This window comes from Phyllobates terribilis, unplaced genomic scaffold, assembly GCF_046119375.1.
Source record: "Phyllobates terribilis strain yellow unplaced genomic scaffold, ASM4611937v1 Scaffold_1__5_contigs__length_1240528914, whole genome shotgun sequence".
Lineage (NCBI taxonomy): Eukaryota > Metazoa > Chordata > Amphibia > Anura > Dendrobatidae > Phyllobates > Phyllobates terribilis.
Window position 1 is genome coordinate 991,884,144 of NW_027362761.1, and position 22,171 is coordinate 991,906,314.

The 22,171-nt window shown below is 49.6% G+C and overlaps 1 protein-coding gene across 1 annotated transcript in view; it reads left to right on the forward strand.

The window, feature by feature from the left end:
- Window positions 1–868: 868 nt before the first annotated feature.
- AGA (aspartylglucosaminidase) overlaps window positions 869–22,171 on the forward strand; it is a 71,599-nt gene continuing 50,296 nt past the window's right edge. The window contains exons 1-2 of the mRNA XM_073643521.1: window positions 869–1,004; window positions 10,347–10,500. Of these exons, the coding sequence (XP_073499622.1) occupies window positions 884–1,004; window positions 10,347–10,500 (275 nt within the window). The 5' untranslated portion in view covers window positions 869–883. The remainder of the gene's footprint in view (window positions 1,005–10,346; window positions 10,501–22,171) is intronic.

The window sequence follows — 22,171 nt, forward strand, 5'->3', positions numbered from 1 at the left end:
TGCAGCACTCCGGAGTTTTATTCCTGAATGCCCCTCATTAAGGCTTAGGCATGAAACATCAGTCTTAAAGGAGCTGTCTGATATTAAGCTACAAGTCTGCAGTCGCTCTATGTGACTGCAGACCAGTGAATCCTCACATCATGCACACTGTGTGGATTCTCCAGTGTTAGTGGCGGGTGCGTGACCGCATGTATGTGATATGCACACGCTTGGCCACATTCTGACCGGATGGGCGCGGCCTTTATTAATACAAGTGCGTTGAGCGAGGCCGGAAACAGTCTAGTCGGAATGTGTCCGGGAGTATGAACATCGCATACATGCGATCACATGGCTGCCAGCACTGACGCCGGAGAATCCTCACAGACGCAGTGAGCGCATTGTGAGGGCTCACAAATCTGCAGTCACATAGACGAACTGCAGATGGACAACCCTTCTAATGTATCTGGGTCAGTTTTTCACCACTGGGTAAAAACTCAGTGTGAACATGGCCTTCTTGCAACACTACAATTCCAGGCTTTCTATAGTTACTTCTGTGCACTGGACATCTAGGAATGATTTGTAGGACGGAGTCTCTGAGTGAACAGGGTGATGGCTCATTAGTTACATGGAAGTCATTGCAGTTTCTGCAGCTGGTGGTAGTAAGTCTCCAGGTCAGGCTTCTCAGTAGTCTCATTATCACTTTATTTCTCTCTCTTCTTGCACTTTACTACTGCGTCCTACATGATTCTGACGTCCCGGGGGTCTCATCTGTGCTATCAGTACCTTGGACCCAGCACACACAGCTGTGGATGGATGGCGGCCCGGAGTCCACAGCTGCTTCCCTATGAGCCGCCGCCTCCGCCCTCCCCTCAGCGCCGCGCACACTGCTGTATTTCCGGCAGACATGGAGGGCGGCGGTGCCCTGGTGCTGTACGTGCTGGCGGCTCAGCTGTGTGCCGTGTACTCGGAGTCTCCGCTGCCCCTGGTCGTCAACACATGGCCCTTCCACAGCGCGACACAAGCAGGTGAAGGGCCGGGAGGGCTGTGCCGGGGCCCCTGTGCCGAGCTGTGCAGGCTCGGCTGGAGGCTCAGTGACATGTGATACATAATGATGTGGGGGAGGTACCAGAGGCGGTGGTCTCCCACCCAGCGCTTCTAACTAGTGGTCTCATCCCTTCACCCCCTAAAGGTCCCTTCTCCGCCGACACCATGACCAGTGGGGGGCAGTGCTGTTCCTCACAGCTGTGTGGCCCTTTAGTCTCTTCTTTTAGGAAGAACCCTGGTATTATCGCCCATCAGTGGTCAGAGCTGAAGGGGTACACTACTCTGAGACGCTAAGTAGCCACGGAGGGGGTTTCCGTTGCCCATATCTCTATAGTCACACAATGGACGATGTGAAAGTGAGGACATGTAGTAGTTTGGAAGAGGCAATACTTAGTAGCTTGTGGCTATGTAGCCAGGCCACAGGTCAGATGTAGCTTGTGCCAGGTGACGGCTATGTAGCCAGGCCACAGGTCAGATGTAGCTTGTGCCAGGTGACGGCTATGTAGCCAGGCCACAGGTCAGATTTAGCTTGTGCCAGGTGATGGCTATGTAGCCAGGCCACAGGTCAGATGTAGCTTGTGCCAGGTGACGGCTATGTAGCCAGGCCACAGGTCAGATTTAGCTTGTGCCAGGTGATGGCTATGTAGCCAGGCCACAGGTCAGATGTAGCTTGTGCCAGGTGACGGCTATGTAGCCAGGCCACAGGTCAGATGTAGCTTGTGCCAGGTGACGGCTATGTAGCCAGGCCACAGGTCAGATGTAGCTTGTGCCAGGTGATGGCTATGTAGCCAGGCCACAGGTCAGGGGTAGCTTGTGCCAGGTGATGGCTATGTAGCCAGGCCACAGGTCAGATTTAGCTTGTGCCAGGTGATGGCTATGTAGCCAGGCCACAGGTCAGGGGTAGCTTGTGCCAGGTGACGGCTATGTAGCCAGGCCACAGGTCAGATGTAGCTTGTGCCAGGTGATGGCTATGTAGCCAGGCCACAGGTCAGATGTAGCTTGTGCCAGGTGACGGCTATGTAGCCAGGCCACAGGTCAGATTTAGCTTGTGCCAGGTGATGGCTATGTAGCCAGGCCACAGGTCAGATGTAGCTTGTGCCAGGTGACGGCTATGTAGCCAGGCCACAGGTCAGATGTAGCTTGTGCCAGGTGACGGCTATGTAGCCAGGCCACAGGTCAGATGTAGCTTGTGCCAGGTGATGGCTATGTAGCCAGGCCACAGGTCAGGGGTAGCTTGTGCCAGGTGATGGCTATGTAGCCAGGCCACAGGTCAGATTTAGCTTGTGCCAGGTGATGGCTATGTAGCCAGGCCACAGGTCAGATGTAGCTTGTGCCAGGTGATGGCTATGTAGCCAGGCCACAGGTCAGATGTAGCTTGTGCCAGGTGATGGCTATGTAGCCAGGCCACAGGTCAGATGTAGCTTGTGCCAGGTGATGGCTATGTAGCCAGGCCACAGGTCAGATGTAGCTTGTGCCAGGTGACGGCTATGTAGCCAGGCCACAGGTCAGATGTAGCTTGTGCCAGGTGACGGCTATGTAGCCAGGCCACAGGTCAGATGTAGCTTGTGCCAGGTGACGGCTATGTAGCCAGGCCACAGGTCAGATGTTGCTTGTGCCAGGTGACGGCTATGTAGCCAGGCCACAGGTCAGATGTAGCTTGTGCCAGGTGACGGCTATGTAGCCAGGCCACAGGTCAGATGTAGCTTGTGCCAGGTGACGGCTATGTAGCTAGGCCACAGGTCAGATGTAGCTTGTGCCAGGTGATGGCTATGTAGCCAGGCCACAGGTCAGATGTAGCTTGTGCCAGGTGACGGCTATGTAGCCAGGCCACAGGTCAGATGTAGCTTGTGCCAGGTGACGGCTATGTAGCCAGGCCACAGGTCAGATGTAGCTTGTGCCAGGTGACGGCTATGTAGCCAGGCCACAGGTCAGATGTAGCTTGTGCCAGGTGATGGCTATGTAGCCAGGCCACAGGTCAGATGTAGCTTGTGCCAGGTGATGGCTATGTAGCCAGGCCACAGGTCAGATGTAGCTTGTGCCAGGTGATGGCTATGTAGCCAGGCCACAGGTCAGATGTAGCTTGTGCCAGGTGACGGCTATGTAGCCAGGCCACAGGTCAGATGTAGCTTGTGCCAGGTGACGGCTATGTAGCCAGGCCACAGGTCAGATGTAGCTTGTGCCAGGTGACGGCTATGTAGCCAGGCCACAGGTCAGATGTTGCTTGTGCCAGGTGACGGCTATGTAGCCAGGCCACAGGTCAGATGTAGCTTGTGCCAGGTGACGGCTATGTAGCCAGGCCACAGGTCAGATGTTGCTTGTGCCAGGTGACGGCTATGTAGCTAGGCCACAGGTCAGATGTAGCTTGTGCCAGGTGATGGCTATGTAGCCAGGCCACAGGTCAGATGTAGCTTGTGCCAGGTGACGGCTATGTAGCCAGGCCACAGGTCAGATGTAGCTTGTGCCAGGTGACGGCTATGTAGCCAGGCCACAGGTCAGATGTAGCTTGTGCCAGGTGACGGCTATGTAGCCAGGCCACAGGTCAGATGTAGCTTGTGCCAGGTGACGGCTATGTAGCCAGGCCACAGGTCAGATGTAGCTTGTGCCAGGTGACGGCTATGTAGCCAGGCCACAGGTCAGATGTAGCTTGTGCCAGGTGACGGCTATGTAGCCAGGCCACAGGTCAGGGGTAGCTTGTGCCAGGTGACGGCTATGTAGCCAGGCTACAGGTCAGGGGTAGCTTGTGCCAGGTGACGGTTATGTAGCCAGGCCACAGGTCAGGGGTAGCTTGTGCCAGGTGACGGCTATGTAGCCAGGCCACAGGTCAGGGGTAGCTTGTGCCAGGTGACGGCTATGTAGCCAGGCCACAGGTCAGGGGTAGCTTGTGCCAGGTGACGGCTATGTAGCCAGGCCACAGGTCAGGGGTAGCTTTTGCTAGGTGACGGCTATGTAGCCAGGCTACAGGTCAGGGGTAGCTTGTGCCAGGTGACTGCTATGTAACCAGGCCACAGGTCAGGGGTAGCTTGTGCCAGGTGACGGCTATGTAGCCAGGCCACAGGTCATGGGTAGCTTGTGCCAGGTGACGGCTATGTAGCCAGGCCACAGGTCAGGGGTAGCTTGTGCCAGGTGATGGCTATGTAGCTAGGCCACCTGTCAGGGGTAGCTTGTGCCAGGTGACTGCTATGTAGCCAGGCCACAGGTCAGGGGTAGCTTGTACTAGGTGATGGCTATGTAGCCAGGCCACAGGTCAGATGTAGCTTGTGCCAGGTGATGGCTATGTAGCCAGGCCACAGGTCAGATGTAGCTTGTGCCAGGTGACGGCTATGTAGCCAGGCCACAGGTCAGATGTAGCTTGTGCCAGGTGACGGCTATGTAGCCAGGCCACAGGTCAGGGGTAGCTTGTGCTAGGTGACGGCTATGTAGCCAGGCTACAGGTCAGGGGTAGCTTGTGCCAGGTGACTGCTATGTAGCCAGGCCACAGGTCAGGGGTAGCTTGTGCCAGGTGACGGCTATGTAGCCAGGCCACAGGTGATGGGTAGCTTGTGCCAGGTGACGGCTATGTAGCCAGGCCACAGGTCAGGGGTAGCTTGTGCCAGGTGATGGCTATGTAGCTAGGCCACCTGTCAGGGGTAGCTTGTGCCAGGTGACTGCTATGTAGCCAGGCCACAGGTCAGGGGTAGCTTGTACTAGGTGATGGCTATGTAGCCAGGCCACAGGTCAGATGTAGCTTGTGCCAGGTGATGGCTATGTAGCCAGGCCACAGGTCAGATGTAGCTTGTGCCAGGTGATGGCTATGTAGCCAGGCCACAGGTCAGATGTAGCTTGTGCCAGGTGACGGCTATGTAGCCAGGCCACAGGTCAGATGTAGCTTGTGCCAGGTGACGGCTATGTAGCCAGGCCACAGGTCAGATGTAGCTTGTGCCAGGTGACGGCTATGTAGCCAGGCCACAGGTCAGATGTAGCTTGTGCCAGGTGACGGCTATGTAGCCAGGCCACAGGTCAGATGTAGCTTGTGCCAGGTGACGGCTATGTAGCCAGGCCACAGGTCAGATGTAGCTTGTGCCAGGTGACGGCTATGTAGCCAGGCCACAGGTCAGATGTAGCTTGTGCCAGGTGACGGCTATGTAGCCAGGCCACAGGTCAGATGTAGCTTGTGCCAGGTGACGGCTATGTAGCCAGGCCACAGGTCAGATGTAGCTTGTGCCAGGTGACGGCTATGTAGCCAGGCCACAGGTCAGATGTAGCTTGTGCCAGGTGACGGCTATGTAGCCAGGCCACAGGTCAGATGTAGCTTGTGCCAGGTGACGGCTATGTAGCCAGGCCACAGGTCAGGGGTAGCTTGTGCCAGGTGACGGCTATGTAGCCAGGCTACAGGTCAGGGGTAGCTTGTGCCAGGTGACGGTTATGTAGCCAGGCCACAGGTCAGGGGTAGCTTGTGCCAGGTGACGGCTATGTAGCCAGGCCACAGGTCAGGGGTAGCTTGTGCCAGGTGACGGCTATGTAGCCAGGCCACAGGTCAGGGGTAGCTTGTGCCAGGTGACGGCTATGTAGCCAGGCCACAGGTCAGGGGTAGCTTTTGCTAGGTGACGGCTATGTAGCCAGGCTACAGGTCAGGGGTAGCTTGTGCCAGGTGACTGCTATGTAACCAGGCCACAGGTCAGGGGTAGCTTGTGCCAGGTGACGGCTATGTAGCCAGGCCACAGGTCATGGGTAGCTTGTGCCAGGTGACGGCTATGTAGCCAGGCCACAGGTCAGGGGTAGCTTGTGCCAGGTGATGGCTATGTAGCTAGGCCACCTGTCAGGGGTAGCTTGTGCCAGGTGACTGCTATGTAGCCAGGCCACAGGTCAGGGGTAGCTTGTACTAGGTGATGGCTATGTAGCCAGGCCACAGGTCAGATGTAGCTTGTGCCAGGTGATGGCTATGTAGCCAGGCCACAGGTCAGATGTAGCTTGTGCCAGGTGACGGCTATGTAGCCAGGCCACAGGTCAGATGTAGCTTGTGCCAGGTGACGGCTATGTAGCCAGGCCACAGGTCAGGGGTAGCTTGTGCTAGGTGACGGCTATGTAGCCAGGCTACAGGTCAGGGGTAGCTTGTGCCAGGTGACTGCTATGTAGCCAGGCCACAGGTCAGGGGTAGCTTGTGCCAGGTGACGGCTATGTAGCCAGGCCACAGGTGATGGGTAGCTTGTGCCAGGTGACGGCTATGTAGCCAGGCCACAGGTCAGGGGTAGCTTGTGCCAGGTGATGGCTATGTAGCTAGGCCACCTGTCAGGGGTAGCTTGTGCCAGGTGACTGCTATGTAGCCAGGCCACAGGTCAGGGGTAGCTTGTACTAGGTGATGGCTATGTAGCCAGGCCACAGGTCAGATGTAGCTTGTGCCAGGTGACGGCTATGTAGCCAGGCCACAGGTCAGATGTAGCTTGTGCCAGGTGACGGCTATGTAGCCAGGCCACAGGTCAGATGTAGCTTGTGCCAGGTGACGGCTATGTAGCCAGGCCACAGGTCAGATGTAGCTTGTGCCAGGTGACGGCTATGTAGCCAGGCCACAGGTCAGATGTAGCTTGTGCCAGGTGACGGCTATGTAGCCAGGCCACAGGTCAGATGTAGCTTGTGCCAGGTGACGGCTATGTAGCCAGGCCACAGGTCAGATGTAGCTTGTGCCAGGTGACGGCTATGTAGCCAGGCCACAGGTCAGATGTAGCTTGTGCCAGGTGACGGCTATGTAGCCAGGCCACAGGTCAGATGTAGCTTGTGCCAGGTGACGGCTATGTAGCCAGGCCACAGGTCAGATGTAGCTTGTGCCAGGTGACGGCTATGTAGCCAGGCCACAGGTCAGATGTAGCTTGTGCCAGGTGACGGCTATGTAGCCAGGCCACAGGTCAGATGTAGCTTGTGCCAGGTGACGGCTATGTAGCCAGGCCACAGGTCAGATGTAGCTTGTGCCAGGTGACGGCTATGTAGCCAGGCCACAGGTCAGATGTAGCTTGTGCCAGGTGACGGCTATGTAGCCAGGCCACAGGTCAGATGTAGCTTGTGCCAGGTGACGGCTATGTAGCCAGGCCACAGGTCAGATGTAGCTTGTGCCAGGTGACGGCTATGTAGCCAGGCCACAGGTCAGATGTAGCTTGTGCCAGGTGACGGCTATGTAGCCAGGCCACAGGTCAGATGTAGCTTGTGCCAGGTGACGGCTATGTAGCCAGGCCACAGGTCAGATGTAGCTTGTGCCAGGTGACGGCTATGTAGCCAGGCCACAGGTCAGATGTAGCTTGTGCCAGGTGACGGCTATGTAGCCAGGCCACAGGTCAGATGTAGCTTGTGCCAGGTGACGGCTATGTAGCCAGGCCACAGGTCAGGGGTAGCTTGTGCCAGGTGACGGCTATGTAGCCAGGCTACAGGTCAGGGGTAGCTTGTGCCAGGTGACGGTTATGTAGCCAGGCCACAGGTCAGGGGTAGCTTGTGCCAGGTGACGGCTATGTAGCCAGGCCACAGGTCAGGGGTAGCTTGTGCCAGGTGACGGCTATGTAGCCAGGCCACAGGTCAGGGGTAGCTTGTGCCAGGTGACGGCTATGTAGCCAGGCCACAGGTCAGGGGTAGCTTTTGCTAGGTGACGGCTATGTAGCCAGGCTACAGGTCAGGGGTAGCTTGTGCCAGGTGACTGCTATGTAACCAGGCCACAGGTCAGGGGTAGCTTGTGCCAGGTGACGGCTATGTAGCCAGGCCACAGGTCATGGGTAGCTTGTGCCAGGTGACGGCTATGTAGCCAGGCCACAGGTCAGGGGTAGCTTGTGCCAGGTGATGGCTATGTAGCTAGGCCACCTGTCAGGGGTAGCTTGTGCCAGGTGACTGCTATGTAGCCAGGCCACAGGTCAGGGGTAGCTTGTACTAGGTGATGGCTATGTAGCCAGGCCACAGGTCAGATGTAGCTTGTGCCAGGTGATGGCTATGTAGCCAGGCCACAGGTCAGATGTAGCTTGTGCCAGGTGACGGCTATGTAGCCAGGCCACAGGTCAGATGTAGCTTGTGCCAGGTGACGGCTATGTAGCCAGGCCACAGGTCAGGGGTAGCTTGTGCTAGGTGACGGCTATGTAGCCAGGCTACAGGTCAGGGGTAGCTTGTGCCAGGTGACTGCTATGTAGCCAGGCCACAGGTCAGGGGTAGCTTGTGCCAGGTGACGGCTATGTAGCCAGGCCACAGGTGATGGGTAGCTTGTGCCAGGTGACGGCTATGTAGCCAGGCCACAGGTCAGGGGTAGCTTGTGCCAGGTGATGGCTATGTAGCTAGGCCACCTGTCAGGGGTAGCTTGTGCCAGGTGACTGCTATGTAGCCAGGCCACAGGTCAGGGGTAGCTTGTACTAGGTGATGGCTATGTAGCCAGGCCACAGGTCAGATGTAGCTTGTGCCAGGTGACGGCTATGTAGCCAGGCCACAGGTCAGATGTAGCTTGTGCCAGGTGACGGCTATGTAGCCAGGCCACAGGTCAGATGTAGCTTGTGCCAGGTGACGGCTATGTAGCCAGGCCACAGGTCAGATGTAGCTTGTGCCAGGTGACGGCTATGTAGCCAGGCCACAGGTCAGATGTAGCTTGTGCCAGGTGACGGCTATGTAGCCAGGCCACAGGTCAGATGTAGCTTGTGCCAGGTGACGGCTATGTAGCCAGGCCACAGGTCAGATGTAGCTTGTGCCAGGTGACGGCTATGTAGCCAGGCCACAGGTCAGATGTAGCTTGTGCCAGGTGACGGCTATGTAGCCAGGCCACAGGTCAGATGTAGCTTGTGCCAGGTGACGGCTATGTAGCCAGGCCACAGGTCAGATGTAGCTTGTGCCAGGTGACGGCTATGTAGCCAGGCCACAGGTCAGATGTAGCTTGTGCCAGGTGACGGCTATGTAGCCAGGCCACAGGTCAGATGTAGCTTGTGCCAGGTGACGGCTATGTAGCCAGGCCACAGGTCAGATGTAGCTTGTGCCAGGTGACGGCTATGTAGCCAGGCCACAGGTCAGATGTAGCTTGTGCCAGGTGACGGCTATGTAGCCAGGCCACAGGTCAGATGTAGCTTGTGCCAGGTGACGGCTATGTAGCCAGGCCACAGGTCAGATGTAGCTTGTGCCAGGTGACGGCTATGTAGCCAGGCCACAGGTCAGATGTAGCTTGTGCCAGGTGACGGCTATGTAGCCAGGCCACAGGTCAGATGTAGCTTGTGCCAGGTGACGGCTATGTAGCCAGGCCACAGGTCAGATGTAGCTTGTGCCAGGTGACGGCTATGTAGCCAGGCTACAGGTCAGGGGTAGCTTGTGCCAGGTGACGGCTATGTAGCCAGGCTACAGGTCAGGGGTAGCTTGTGCCAGGTGACGGTTATGTAGCCAGGCCACAGGTCAGGGGTAGCTTGTGCCAGGTGACGGCTGTGTAGCCAGGCCACAGGTCAGGGGTAGCTTGTGCCAGGTGACGGCTATGTAGCCAGGCCACAGGTCAGGGGTAGCTTGTGCTAGGTGACGGCTATGTAGCCAGGCTACAGGTCAGGGGTAGCTTGTGCCTGTTGACTGCTATGTAACCAGGCCACAGGTCAGGGGTAGCTTGTGCCAGGTGACGGCTATGTAACCAGGCCACAGGTCAGGGGTAGCTTGTGCCAGGTGACGGCTATGTAGCCAGGCCACAGGTCAGGGGTAGCTTGTGCCAGGTGACGGCTATGTAGCCAGGCCACAGGTCAGTGGTAGCTTGTGCCAGGTGATGGCTATGTAGCTAGGCCACCTGTCAGGGGTAGCTTGTGCCAGGTGACTGCTATGTAGCCAGGCCACAGGTCAGGGGTAGCTTGTACCAGGTGACGGCTATGTAGCCAGGCCACAGGTCAGGGGTAGCTTGTGCCAGGTGACGGCTATGTAGCCTGGCCACAGGTTCAGGTAGCTTGTGTCAGGTGACGGCTATGTAGCCAGGTCACAGGTCCAGGTAGCTTGTGCCAGGTGACGGCTATGTAGCCAGGTCACAGGTCCAGGTAGCTTGTGCCAGGTGACTATCCAAGCCACAGGTCAATATATCGATGTTTCTTTGCCATATGCACAAAGTATTCATGGGCCCTCCGGCTACAGGCCTTGAAAAAATATGAAATTTTCTCAGTATATAGTCACACAAAATCAGGTCCCCTCCCCCAGGAACCCATCATTTATAAGAAGTGTACAGTATGTGAACCCCCACACCAGGTAAATGGGACCCCAGAGACACGTTAAGCAGATATCGCCAGAGCTTTTCTAGTGGCTCACAAAGTAAGAGCACCATTCTCGGCAGATAGTATGATGTCCTTTCTGGCACTGACTATGGGGCATACTTCTGTACGCAGCCTGGAAGGCGCTGGCGGCTGGTGGATCTCCATTGGATGCAGTGGAGAAGGGCTGTGCTCAGTGCGAGGTTGACCAGTGTGATGGCACCGTGGGATATGGGGGAAGCCCTGATGAATCTGGAGAAACAACACTGGATGCAATGATCATGAATGGGTAAGAAAGTGTTCATCTGGATTTTACAACATTAGCAGAGCTTAATTTCGTTATATGCATTTACTGCTAATTTTGTCATATTTTACTTGTGGCGTGTCCTTTCAGATCCCTGTGCACTGGCCTCCACTCATGCTATATGGCTCCTTCATGTAATGTATATGGTATGGACTCCATGTTGTCTGGAAATCTTGGGAAGAGTTATGAAATATGTTATGGCGTTTGGTTGCGCATTTTAAGTTGCGGAAAAAAAATGCAACTTCTGGTGTTTTCACGCCATTTTCGCCCCATCTTTGACGACAGGGATGTGACAGAGCATGGCGACCCCCCCCCCTCTCGCTCCTCAAATTCATGACAAAACTTGCTCCGGCAGAGGTGCACATAGCTGCGCATGCCACTACGCGCCTCGCCGAGCCTCTTAATGAAGCGGGAGCATCCACTTCAAAACATCTCCCTCATCAAGACCGGAGAGAGAATCATCACTATTGATGAATCTCCCCCTATGTCTGCAATGAGGCTGCGGACATACTACATTTATGGTCGCTGTCAGGCGTTTACATTCAGAAGGTAAATGCCCAGCCATAGCCACAGCTATATATCCCAGTAATTCACCTACCATAGCGAGCCTTTGCAAAAAAAACAAAACGTACCCCGCGAGGTGTGCAGGGCTTTCCAGTGATTGCAGATTCATCAACCAGATGGAGGCCAAAAGAACAGACTAGTGGCTTCGTCTGGTAACTAACGGCCCAAAGGAACATTAAAAAGTATATGTTGTAAAAAGTTCCTGACGTATACTTTGAGCTAAGTGTATGAGCACAGTGTGCCTTTATCTTTGGAGTCATATGGAGGAACAGTAGAGTCCACTAGTACCTCTAAAGAAGTCCGACTATAGCTTTGTGCAAAACAGAGTTGTAATATGTGAGATCTTCTTGTATCTTCAATTTCTGTAGTTCCTGATTTTGGTTTCTAAAGTGGTAGAATCACACTGTGCAGTGCAATCCCTGTGGTCCTGTGACAGTGACAAGCAAGTAACAAAACATCCACCTGGTTCTGACTTCAGGTGACTTTCTGGATGTGGTAGCCTAGGGGTCCTATTCACCTGCATCACAATGCGATGTCACAGCTGCACAGAGTAGTTTTTGACATTAATACCTGTGTGGCGGCCAAAGTCGCCATCTAGCTTCAGTTTAACGCAGTGTTTCCCAAACACCTGTCATCATGCCCACCCTCCCCAATATCTCATGAGATTATGTTTTCAGATTTCCTTAGCATTGTACTGGTGATGGAATTATCAAGGCATCAGAAACTGCCAGAGTTTCTCTCCCGTTGTAAGGCTATATGCTCATGATCAGGCTATAGCAGCTCTTTGGACGCACCGTATTTTTGCTGCATCCAAAGCGCTGCGTCCGATCCTGCTGGTAAATCTGCATATTTTCATTGAACCCATGCGGATTTAACGGTCGCACCCTATACATTCTATTGTAGAAATTTCTGTTGTCTCCACAACAGAAATTGTTATTATTATTATTCTTTTTTATTTATATAGCACCATTGATTCCATGGTGCTGTACATAAGAGCTTACATGCTACAGGATGGGGAAGGAGACAGTAGGTTGGGGGTCGCAGCAGCTCCAGTGTTGATGTGGCAGCAAGGTCATTGCAAGTTGTAAGCTTTCTTGAAGAGATGGGTTTTCAGGTTCTGTCTGAAGGATCCGAATGTGGCGATAGTCGGACATGTTGAGGCACAGAATTCCAGAGGATGGGGGATATTTGGGAGAAGTCTTGGAGGCGGTTGGGTGAGGAACGAATAAGTGTGGAGGAGAGAAGGAGGTCTTAGGAGGACCGGAGCTTACGTGAGGGAATATATCGGGAGATTAGTTCAGAGATGTACGGAGGTGAAAGGTTATGGATGACTTTGTAGGTGAGTGTTAGTAGCCTGATCTGGATAAGCTGGGCAATTGGGAGCCAGTGAAGAGATTTGCAAAGGGGGGTAGCAGAGGAGTAGCGAGGCGAGAGATGAACTAGTCGGGCAGCAGAGTTAGGCTGCGTGCCCACTATGCGTTTTTCAAGCGTTTTTGCGGCGGAATTTCCGCAGCAAAAAATGCTTAAAAAAACGCTTGGTAATACGTGTCCCATGGTCCCCAATGATAATCCGCATGTGCTGTGCACATGCTGCGGAAATTTCCGCTGCGGATTATCATTGCGGAAAAATCTGCAGCATGTCCATTAATTTTGCGGAAACGCAGCATCCGGTGTCTTCGGCGGCTCGCGGTGGTGTAAAAGGACCTTCCATGACGTCATTTACCGTATTTTTTGGACTATAAGATGCACCTAGGTTTTAGAGGAGGAAAATGTATGTAAGCAAAAAATGAGTTCACGATGCACTTTTAAGGGGGAGGGGCTCTTCTGCTGACACAGGTATAGGGGTAATGTCCCCCAATTCTGACAATATCCCCCATCTTGGTATATATGCCCCCTTCCTTTTATATGTGGCCCCCATCCCCATCCTGGTATGCCTGGCATCACTCCATCCTGGTGTGCATGGAACCCCTCCATCCTTATCCTGGTGTGCATGGAACCCCTCCATCCTTATCCTGGTGTGCATGGAACCCCTCCATCCTTATCCTGGTGTGCATGGAACCCATCCATCCTTATCGTGGTGTGCATGGAAACCCTCATCCCTGTCATGGTATGCATGATCCCCCTAATCCTCATCATTCTGCACATAAAAAAAATAAACACTCCTCCTCACCTTTCTTCTCTACTCCAGGGCTGCGTCCTGTCTGCCCGCACTGATCTCAACATGTGAGCCGCGCATGGCGTCACCACAATGCGCGGCTCACAAGGAGAGATCAGCTGCCGGAAGTCACTGCTCCCCACGCCAGGACTGTGTGCGCGGGGAGCAGTGACTTCATGCTCCTTAATAGCATATATATATATATATATATTAGTACAGACCAAGAGTTTGGACACACCTTCTCATTTAAAGATTTTTCTGTATTTTCATGAATATGAAAATTGTACATTCACACTGAAGGCATCAAAACTATGAATTAACACATGTGGAATTATATGCGTAACAAAAAAGTGTGAAACAACTGAAAATATGTCTTATATTCTAGGTTCTTCAAAGTAGCCACCTTTTGCTTTGATGACTGCTTTGCACACCCTTGGCATTCTCTTGATGAGCTTCAAGTGGTAGTCACCGGAAATGGTTTTCACTTCACCGGTGGGCCCTGTTAGGTTTAGTAAGTGGGATTTCTTGCCTTATAAATGGGGTTGGGACCATCAGTTGTGTTGTGCTGAAGTCTGGTTGGTACACAGCTCATAATCCTACTGAATAGACTGTTAGCTGCTTTTTTCTTGCCATAATACAAACTCTACGTAAAGAAAAATGAGTGGCCATCATTACTTTAAGAAATGAAGGTCAGTCAGTCCGAAAAATTGGGCAAACTTTAAAAGTGTCCGCAAGTGCAGTTGCAAAAACCATCAAGCTCTACAAAGAAACTGGCTCACATGAGGACCGCCCCAGGAAAGGAAGACCAAGAGTCACCTCTGCTTCTGAGGATAAGTGTATCCGAGTCACCAGCCTCAGAAATCGCAGGTTAACAGCAGCTCAGATTAGAGACCAGGTCAATGCCACACAGAGTTCTAGCAGCAGACACATTTCTTCAACAACTGTTAAGAGGAGACTTTGTGCAGCAGGCCTTCATGGTAAAATAGCTGCTAGGAAACCACTGCTAAGGAAAGGCAACAAGCAGAAGAGACTTGTTTGGGCTAAAGAACACAAGGAATGGACATTAGACCAGTGGAAATCTGTGCTTTGGTCTGAGGAGTCCAAATTTGAGATCTTTGGTTCCAACCACCGTGTCTTTGTGCGACGCAGAAAAGGTGAACGGATGGACTCTACATGCCTGGTTCCCACCGTGAAGCATGGAGGAGGAGGTGTGATGGTGTGGGGGTGCTTTGCTGGTGACACTGTTGGGGATTTATTCAAAATTGAAGGCATACTGAACCAGCATGGCTACCACAGCATCTTGAAACGGCATGCTATTCCATCCGGTTTGCGTTTAGTTGGACCATCATTTATTTTTCAACAGGACAATGACCACAAACACACCTCCAGGCTGTGTAAGGGCTATTTGACCAAGAAGGAGAGTGATGGGGTGCTACGCCAGATGACCTGGCCTCCACAGTCACCAGACCTGAACCCAATCGAGGTGGTTTGGGGTGAGCTGGACCGCAGAGTGAAGGCAAAATGGCCAACAAGTGCTAAGCATCTCTGGGAACTCCTTCAAGATTGTTGGAAGACCATTTCCGGTGGCTACCTCTTGAAGCTCATCAAGAGAATGCCAAGAGTGTGCAAAGCAGTCATCAAAGCAAAAGGTGGCTACTTTGAAGAACCTAGAATATAAGACATATTTTCAGATGTCTCACACTTTTTTAAGTATATAATTCCACATGTGTTAATTCATAGCTTTGGTGCCTTCAGTGTGAATGTACAATTTTCATAGTTATGAAAATACAGAAAAATCTTTAAATGAGAAGGTGTGTCCAAACTTGTGTATGTGTATATATATATATATATATATATATATATATATATATATATATATATATATATATATATATATATATATATATATATATATTTATATTAGCTATTGAACCCGTTCTACTCATTTTTATTGGTACATTTTTAATTTTATTAAATTATCCTGCGCCATTTGGTTTAAAGATGTCTGCGAATTTGCATAAACTGTCTTCAATAAAATGGCGCCTCTGTGTGGTATGCACAAGTGCTGAATCCGGTGCCTCACTGCGCAGGCGCCACCCATCCCGTCCACCATATATAAGATGTACTGAGAATACAGGGGGTGTACATACTTACGCTGAACACTGTACATAACGTACTGAGAATACCGTGGGGGTGTACTCACTTATGCTGAGTGCTGTATGTATAACGTACTGCGAATACAGGGGGGTGTACTCACTTTTGCTGAGCGCTGTATGTATAACTTACTGAGAATACAGGGGGGTGTACTCACTTTTGCTGAGCGCTGTATGTATAACGTACTGAGAATACAGGGGGGGTGTACTCACTTTTGCTCAGCGCTGTATGTATAATGTACTGATAATATAGGAATGTACTCACGAATGTGTCTCTCTCTTCCTCTCTCTTTTGTCCTGGACATCTTGTCGTCATGGCGCCACACTGAGCATGCTCAGTCTATCGAGGCTTCGGACAGAGACACACATCCCCGGTTATATTATAGAGAGGAAAGTGGGGGGTTACATATATATATATCCCCTTAACATTCGAGGTATAAGACGCACCCCCCCCATTTTCCTCCAAAATTTTAGAGAAAAAAAGTGCGTGTTATAGTCTGTAAAATACGGTAGTCATGTGACCAGTCACGCGACTGCTGACGGCGGTCGTGTTACCTGTCACATGACTAAATGACGTCGTGGAAGGTCCTTTTACACCACCGTGAGCCTCCGAAGACACTGGATAAGGAGGCCGGGGGCCATCAGAAGGTGGTATAATGTGTTTTTTTTTTTATTTTTCACCATTTTATATATATATTTTTTTTTTACTGTAACTTGGTCACACTATATAAATCCATGCCGGTTGCATGGATTTATATAGTGTGACCAAGTTGTCAAGCACTTTTCCAAGTGATGCTAAAATCGCTTGGAAAAGCCCTTGATAACCCGCATGCGTGAATGCATGCAAAAATGCTTGACAAACGCTTCTACCTGGCAGGAAAAACGCATGTAAAATCCGCATGCATTTTGCCTGCCAGAGAGATGCAGTAAAAATCCGAAGCATTTCTGCATTGTGGGCACTTAGCCTTAAGGACAGACTGGAGAGGTGCGAGAGTGTTAGCAGGTAGGCCACAGAGGAGGATGTTGCTGTAGTCGAGGCGGGAGATGATGAGGGCATGCACAAGCAGTTTAGTAGGCTGAGGAAAGGACAGATTCTGGCAATATTTTTGAGCTGGAGGCGACAGGAGGTCGTAAATCCACGCCTCCAGTGAGGTTTCGCTTTGTCAAATTGAAGCACAGTGGGTGTGGGAATTCTATAAACCGTGCTTGTACTGTAGAACGTAGCGTTTTGGACACAGCACAGATGATCTGCATCCAAAACGCTACTATTACAGATCGTGGGCACATAGCCTTATACTAAGGAAAAACTGAAAACATGATGTGGGAAACGCTGGTCTAAAACTATGTGCACCCTTTAGGAGAGTAGCAACACGTTTTCTCCATGTGTGGAGCAGTTGACTAACCATGGATGGAAATACACCTAGATATTTAGCAATGCATTTGTAGAGCTTGACATGTCTCTATAACACATCTTCTGAAAGTTGTTTTTCCTTTTGGTGAGCTTCACACTAACCAAATGTTTCTCTAACCCCGTCTTCACTGCTCCCCAACAGATCATGTTTTCAAGATTTTCTTAATTTTGCAGAGGTGAGGGAGCCTGTTGCTATTTGTGATGCCTTTAATTTAACTCCATCACCTGTACAATACTAAGAAAATCCTGAAAATATGACGTGTTGGGGGCCATGAAGACTGGGGTTTGGGAAACACTGCAGTAACCAGTTTCGAAAAGTGCCTTCAGTAACCTGGTCTTGTGTGCCCTTATATAATGTTCAAAGCATTAGACCAACAATACCAAACTCATCCCTTTAACTGAAACACCTCTAAGGCCACATGCACACGTTCAGTATTTTACATCAGTATTTGTCAGTCAAAATCATGAGAGAACAGTCAGGGGAAAAGTACTATAGAGACGCGTCACCACTTCTGTATTTATCACCCACTCCTGGTTTTGGCTTACAAATACTGAGGTACGGTGATCAAAAGTTCTGCATTTTTTTTAAAGTGTGTTTACTTCTGTCTGGTTGTTGTGATGCCATTTCCCTGGTGATGAATTTAACCCCTTAACCCCCGAGGGTGGTTTGCACGTTAATGACCAGGCCAATTTTTACAATTCTGACCACTGTCACTTTGAGGTAATTACTCTGGAACGCTTCAACGGATCCCCCTGATTCTGAGATTGTTTTTTCGTGACATATTGTACTTCATGATTGTGGTAAAATTTCTTCGATATCACTTGCGTTTATTTGTGAAAAAAACAGAAATTTGGCAAAAATTTTGAAAATTTTGCAATTTTCAAAATTTGAATTTTTATGCCCTTAAATCAGAGAGATATGTCACGCAAAAGAGTTAATAAATAACATTTCCCACATGTCTTCTTAACATCAGCACAATTTTGGAACCAAAATTTTTTTTTGTTAGGGAGCTATAAGGGTTAAAAGTTGACCAGCGATTTCTCCTTTTTCCAACAAAATTTACAAAACCATTTTTTTAGGGACCACATCACATTTGAAGTCACTTTGAGAGGTCTTTATGACAGAAAATACCCCAAAAAATTCTAAAAACTGCACCCCTCAAGGTGCTCAAAACCACATTCAATAAGTTTATTAACCCTTCAGGTGCTTCACAGGAATTTTTGGAATGTGGAAGAAAAAAATGAACATTTAACTTTTTTCACAAAAATGTTACTTTAGACCCAATTGCTTTTATTTTCACAGGGGTAACAAGAAAAAATTGACCCCAAAATTTGTTGTGCAATTTCCCCTGGGCACGCAGATACCCCATATGTGGGGAAAAAACACTGTTTGGGCGCACGGCAGGGCTCGGAAGGGAAGGAGCGCCATTTGACTTTTTGATTGTAAAATTTGCTTGAATAATTAGCGGACGCCATGTTGCATTTGGAGAGCCCCTGTGTGCCCAAACATTGGAGCTCCCCCACAAGTGACCCCATTTTGGAAACTAGACCCCCCAAGGCACCTATCTAGATGCATAGTGAGCACTTGGTACCCCCAGGTGCTTCACAAATTGATTCGTAAAAATGAAAGTTTTTTTTTTTTATTTTTACAAATCAATTTGTGAAGCACCTGGGGGTTCCAAGTGCTCACTATGCATCTAGATAGGTGCCTTGGGGGGTCTAGTTTCAAAAATGGGGTCACTTGTGAGGGAGCTCCAATGTTTGGGCACACAGGGGCTCTCCAAACGCAACATGGTGTCCGCTAACAATTTGAGCCGACAATTTGTTAGCGGACACCATGTTGCATTTGGAGAGTCCCTGTGTGCCCAAACATTGGAGCTCCCCCACAAGTGACCCCATTTTGGAAACTAGACCCCTCAAGGATTTTATTAGGGTGTATAGTGAACATTTTGAACCCAGAGGTACGACACAGAATTTGATAACATTAGGTCATTATATTGAATAAGTTGTCATTAGTCTTGAGCGCAAGTGCTCGCTACTTGAGTTTGCATCAGGTACTCAGGTATGCACCATGTACTGCGTGTGCTCGAGTGACATGCTCGAGTCCCCGCCCGGATGTTTCACGGTTATTAGATACCCAAAAAAAAACATGCGGGGATCACTCGTGCATGGCAGGCAATCCCCGCAAAGTTTTTTGGGCCGTGAAGCATATGGGGCGGAGACTCGAGCATGTCACTCAAATACCCACGATACTCAATGCATACCAGAGCACCCGATGCACACTCAAGTAGCGAGCACTTGCGCTCAACACTAGTCGCCATATCGTCATCTTTTTTTCTTACTTTTGAAAAAAATCCTAACCCCATCACAACCCTAACCCTAGCACAACCCTAACCTGAGAGTTTATTTTTTACGCCGTTCCTCATGCGGTAAAAGTGATTAGACTACCTTATTCTTCGGGTCGGTGAAACTACAGCGATACCAGAATCATATGGGGTTTTTATGACTGACAGCTGTCACACACTAAAAGACGCATTTTTTGTAAAATCTAGTTTTTGCATCGCCATATTTTGAGAGCTATAATTTTTCCAGATTTTGGCAGTCAGTCATGTGACTGTTTTTTTTTTGCAGGATGAGTTGACGTTGTTATTAGTGCCATTTTCATGCACGTGACATTTTTTGATCGCTTTCTATTCCGATTTTTGGGAGGCAGAATAAACAAAAACCAACAATTCAGGAATTGTTTTTTTTTTTTTTTTTTTTATTCTGTTCAGCATGTGGTAAAATTGATAAGGCAGCTTTATTCTTCGGGTCAGTACGTTTACAGCGGTACCACATTTATATCGTATTTCTATGTTTTGCACTTTTACATAATAAAAGCAATTTTATAGAAAAAAATATTTTTTAGCATAGCTTTATTCTGAGAGCTATAACTTTTTTATTTTTCGGCTCATGGAGCTATATGGCGGCTTGTTTTTTGCGGGACGAGATGACGTTTTCAGCGGTACCATTTTTATTTATATTTGTGTTTTTGATCGCGTGTTATTCCATTTTTTGTTTGGCGGTATGGTGATAAAGCATTGTTTTTTGCTTCGTTTTTTTTTTTTTTTTTTTTTTTTTTTACCGTGTTCACTGAAGGGGTTAACTAGTGGGACAGTTTTATAGGTCAGGTTGTTCCTGACGCGGCGATACTAAATATGTGTACTTTTATTGTTTTGTTTTTTTTATAATAATTTATTGATGGGTACATTATATTTTTTTATTTTTGGTGGATTATTTTTTTTATTTATTTTTTTTATATTTTTACAATTTTTTTTTTTTTTTTTTTTTTTCACTTTCTGATAGTTTTTATACTTTATTACTTTGTCCCACTATGGGACTTTCACTTTTTTTTCTCGGATCGCCTGCATGGCACAGGAATTCAGCACCATCCCTGTGTCATGCAGGCTGTCAGCGCTGGACAGGGAGAAGATTGTTTGGAGATGCACTGCGCATGTCCAAAAAATCTTCCTGCTGTCTGGTGACCCGGATGTTGTCATGACGACATCGGGTCGTCATGGCAACATCCTGGAAGCCACAGCAGACAGCGCTGGAAGCCGGAAGAGGAGGGGAGTATCTGCGATCACCTCCCCTTGCCTCCGCAATGCTGCGATCGACCTCTATCGCAGCATCGCGGGGGTTAATGTGCTGGGAGCGGTGCGTGACCGCTCCCTGCACATAGTACCGGGTGTCAGCTGTGACAATCAGCTGACACCCGGCGGCGATCGCGCCCGCACAGCCTGTGTGCGCGCGCGATCGCCATGACGTACTAATACGGGTCTGGCTCTTAAGTCCCAGGGCACAGACGCGTATTAGTACGTCAAATGTTGTTAAGGGGTTAAAGTGCATGAAGTTGTCATCATGCAAGACCTTTAATTTTAAGCAAAATGCTTTTGAATATGGGTATGGTCATTTAATAAAAGAAAACTGACTGCCAAAAGTTTTGCATATACTATTTATTGATCACAACATAGAGAGTAATTCATTGTTTACAATGCCATAACTTAGTATTTTGTAGCATAACCTCTTGGTTTAATTCCTGCACCACACCGACGAGGCATTGAAGCCACAAGGGTATTCAAGACATCTTGAGGAATTTTTGGAATGGAGCAAGATTCATCTTTATTGCTATGGGTACAGGCATCAACTCGTCACCCTAACTCAAATACTGACCAAATACTGAACATGTGCATGTGGCCTAAGTCAGGAATCGGACGAGCTTATAGCATTGGATGCGATATGCTAATGACCTCGGCTCCTGCTCCGATGCAAGTGTGAGCCAAGTGTCATGCTATAGTGCTCAGATCCTCTGGCATGAGAGAATCGCAGCACAGGTGCGGAGGAGACGGAGAAAGTAACTTCTCAATCTCCTCCATTGCCTGTCTCTGTATACATCAGGCTGCACTGGGATGACCTCCGAGTGCAGTCCGATGTTTCACACTCACCGATAGACTTGTATGGGTGCGTGCTGTCCGATTATCCAATGCACCCACAGCACGCTGCAATTGTTCTCTCATACGGATTCAGCATGAGAAAATAATCGCAGATCAGAGCTGATCCATAGATTAACACTGAGTGCAATATTTTATCACACAGGACTCGGCCATGTTATACACTCCTATGGCCTCGGCCTAACAGTTAGCATCTGCAGAAGTCATTATAAATTAGATTCACTTACTTTTTCTCTCTTTACTGTCTATGTTTACTCAATGTGCTAAGTAAAAGACATGAGCGGTGCAGGTGTTTGTATGTTAAACTCACGCCGCTAGGTTTAGATAGGGCGAGACGGGTTTCTTGAATTCGTTGGAATCCTTGGTGAACAGTTACTCAGGGCGACCATAGGCTGCAGCTTCTCTCAGGCACACAATAGATTCAATTGCCGACCAGACATATCTGACAAGAGTCTTTCAACAGTTTAACAGTGGAATTTAATCTGACGCACGGCCAGTGCAATTCTGGGATATCACAGCAACAATCTTCATTACAGTACATATTAAAGCAGGCACAGTAACGTCAGTCTCTTCAGTAGTATAATTCAAGATTAGATCTCTTAGCAGCACACTTCTATGCATACACAACCAAGGGCTTTTTCTTCACAAGGACTCGGCATTCTTTATCCTGCTTGGAGATGGTGGGGGAGGGTTTGATGAGGGAGATGATCCCTATGACAGATTCCTTCCTGTCCTTATCTTTCTGCCCGATTAATACTCCACACTGTTTGCTCTGGGAGTCTATCTGACCTGTGTTTAGCTTCCCTCCTGACCTGAATTCTGTTCCCTTGCCTTCTGTGAGATAGAGATCACACACCACCTTCCTCTTCGTCTTCAGCCAGAC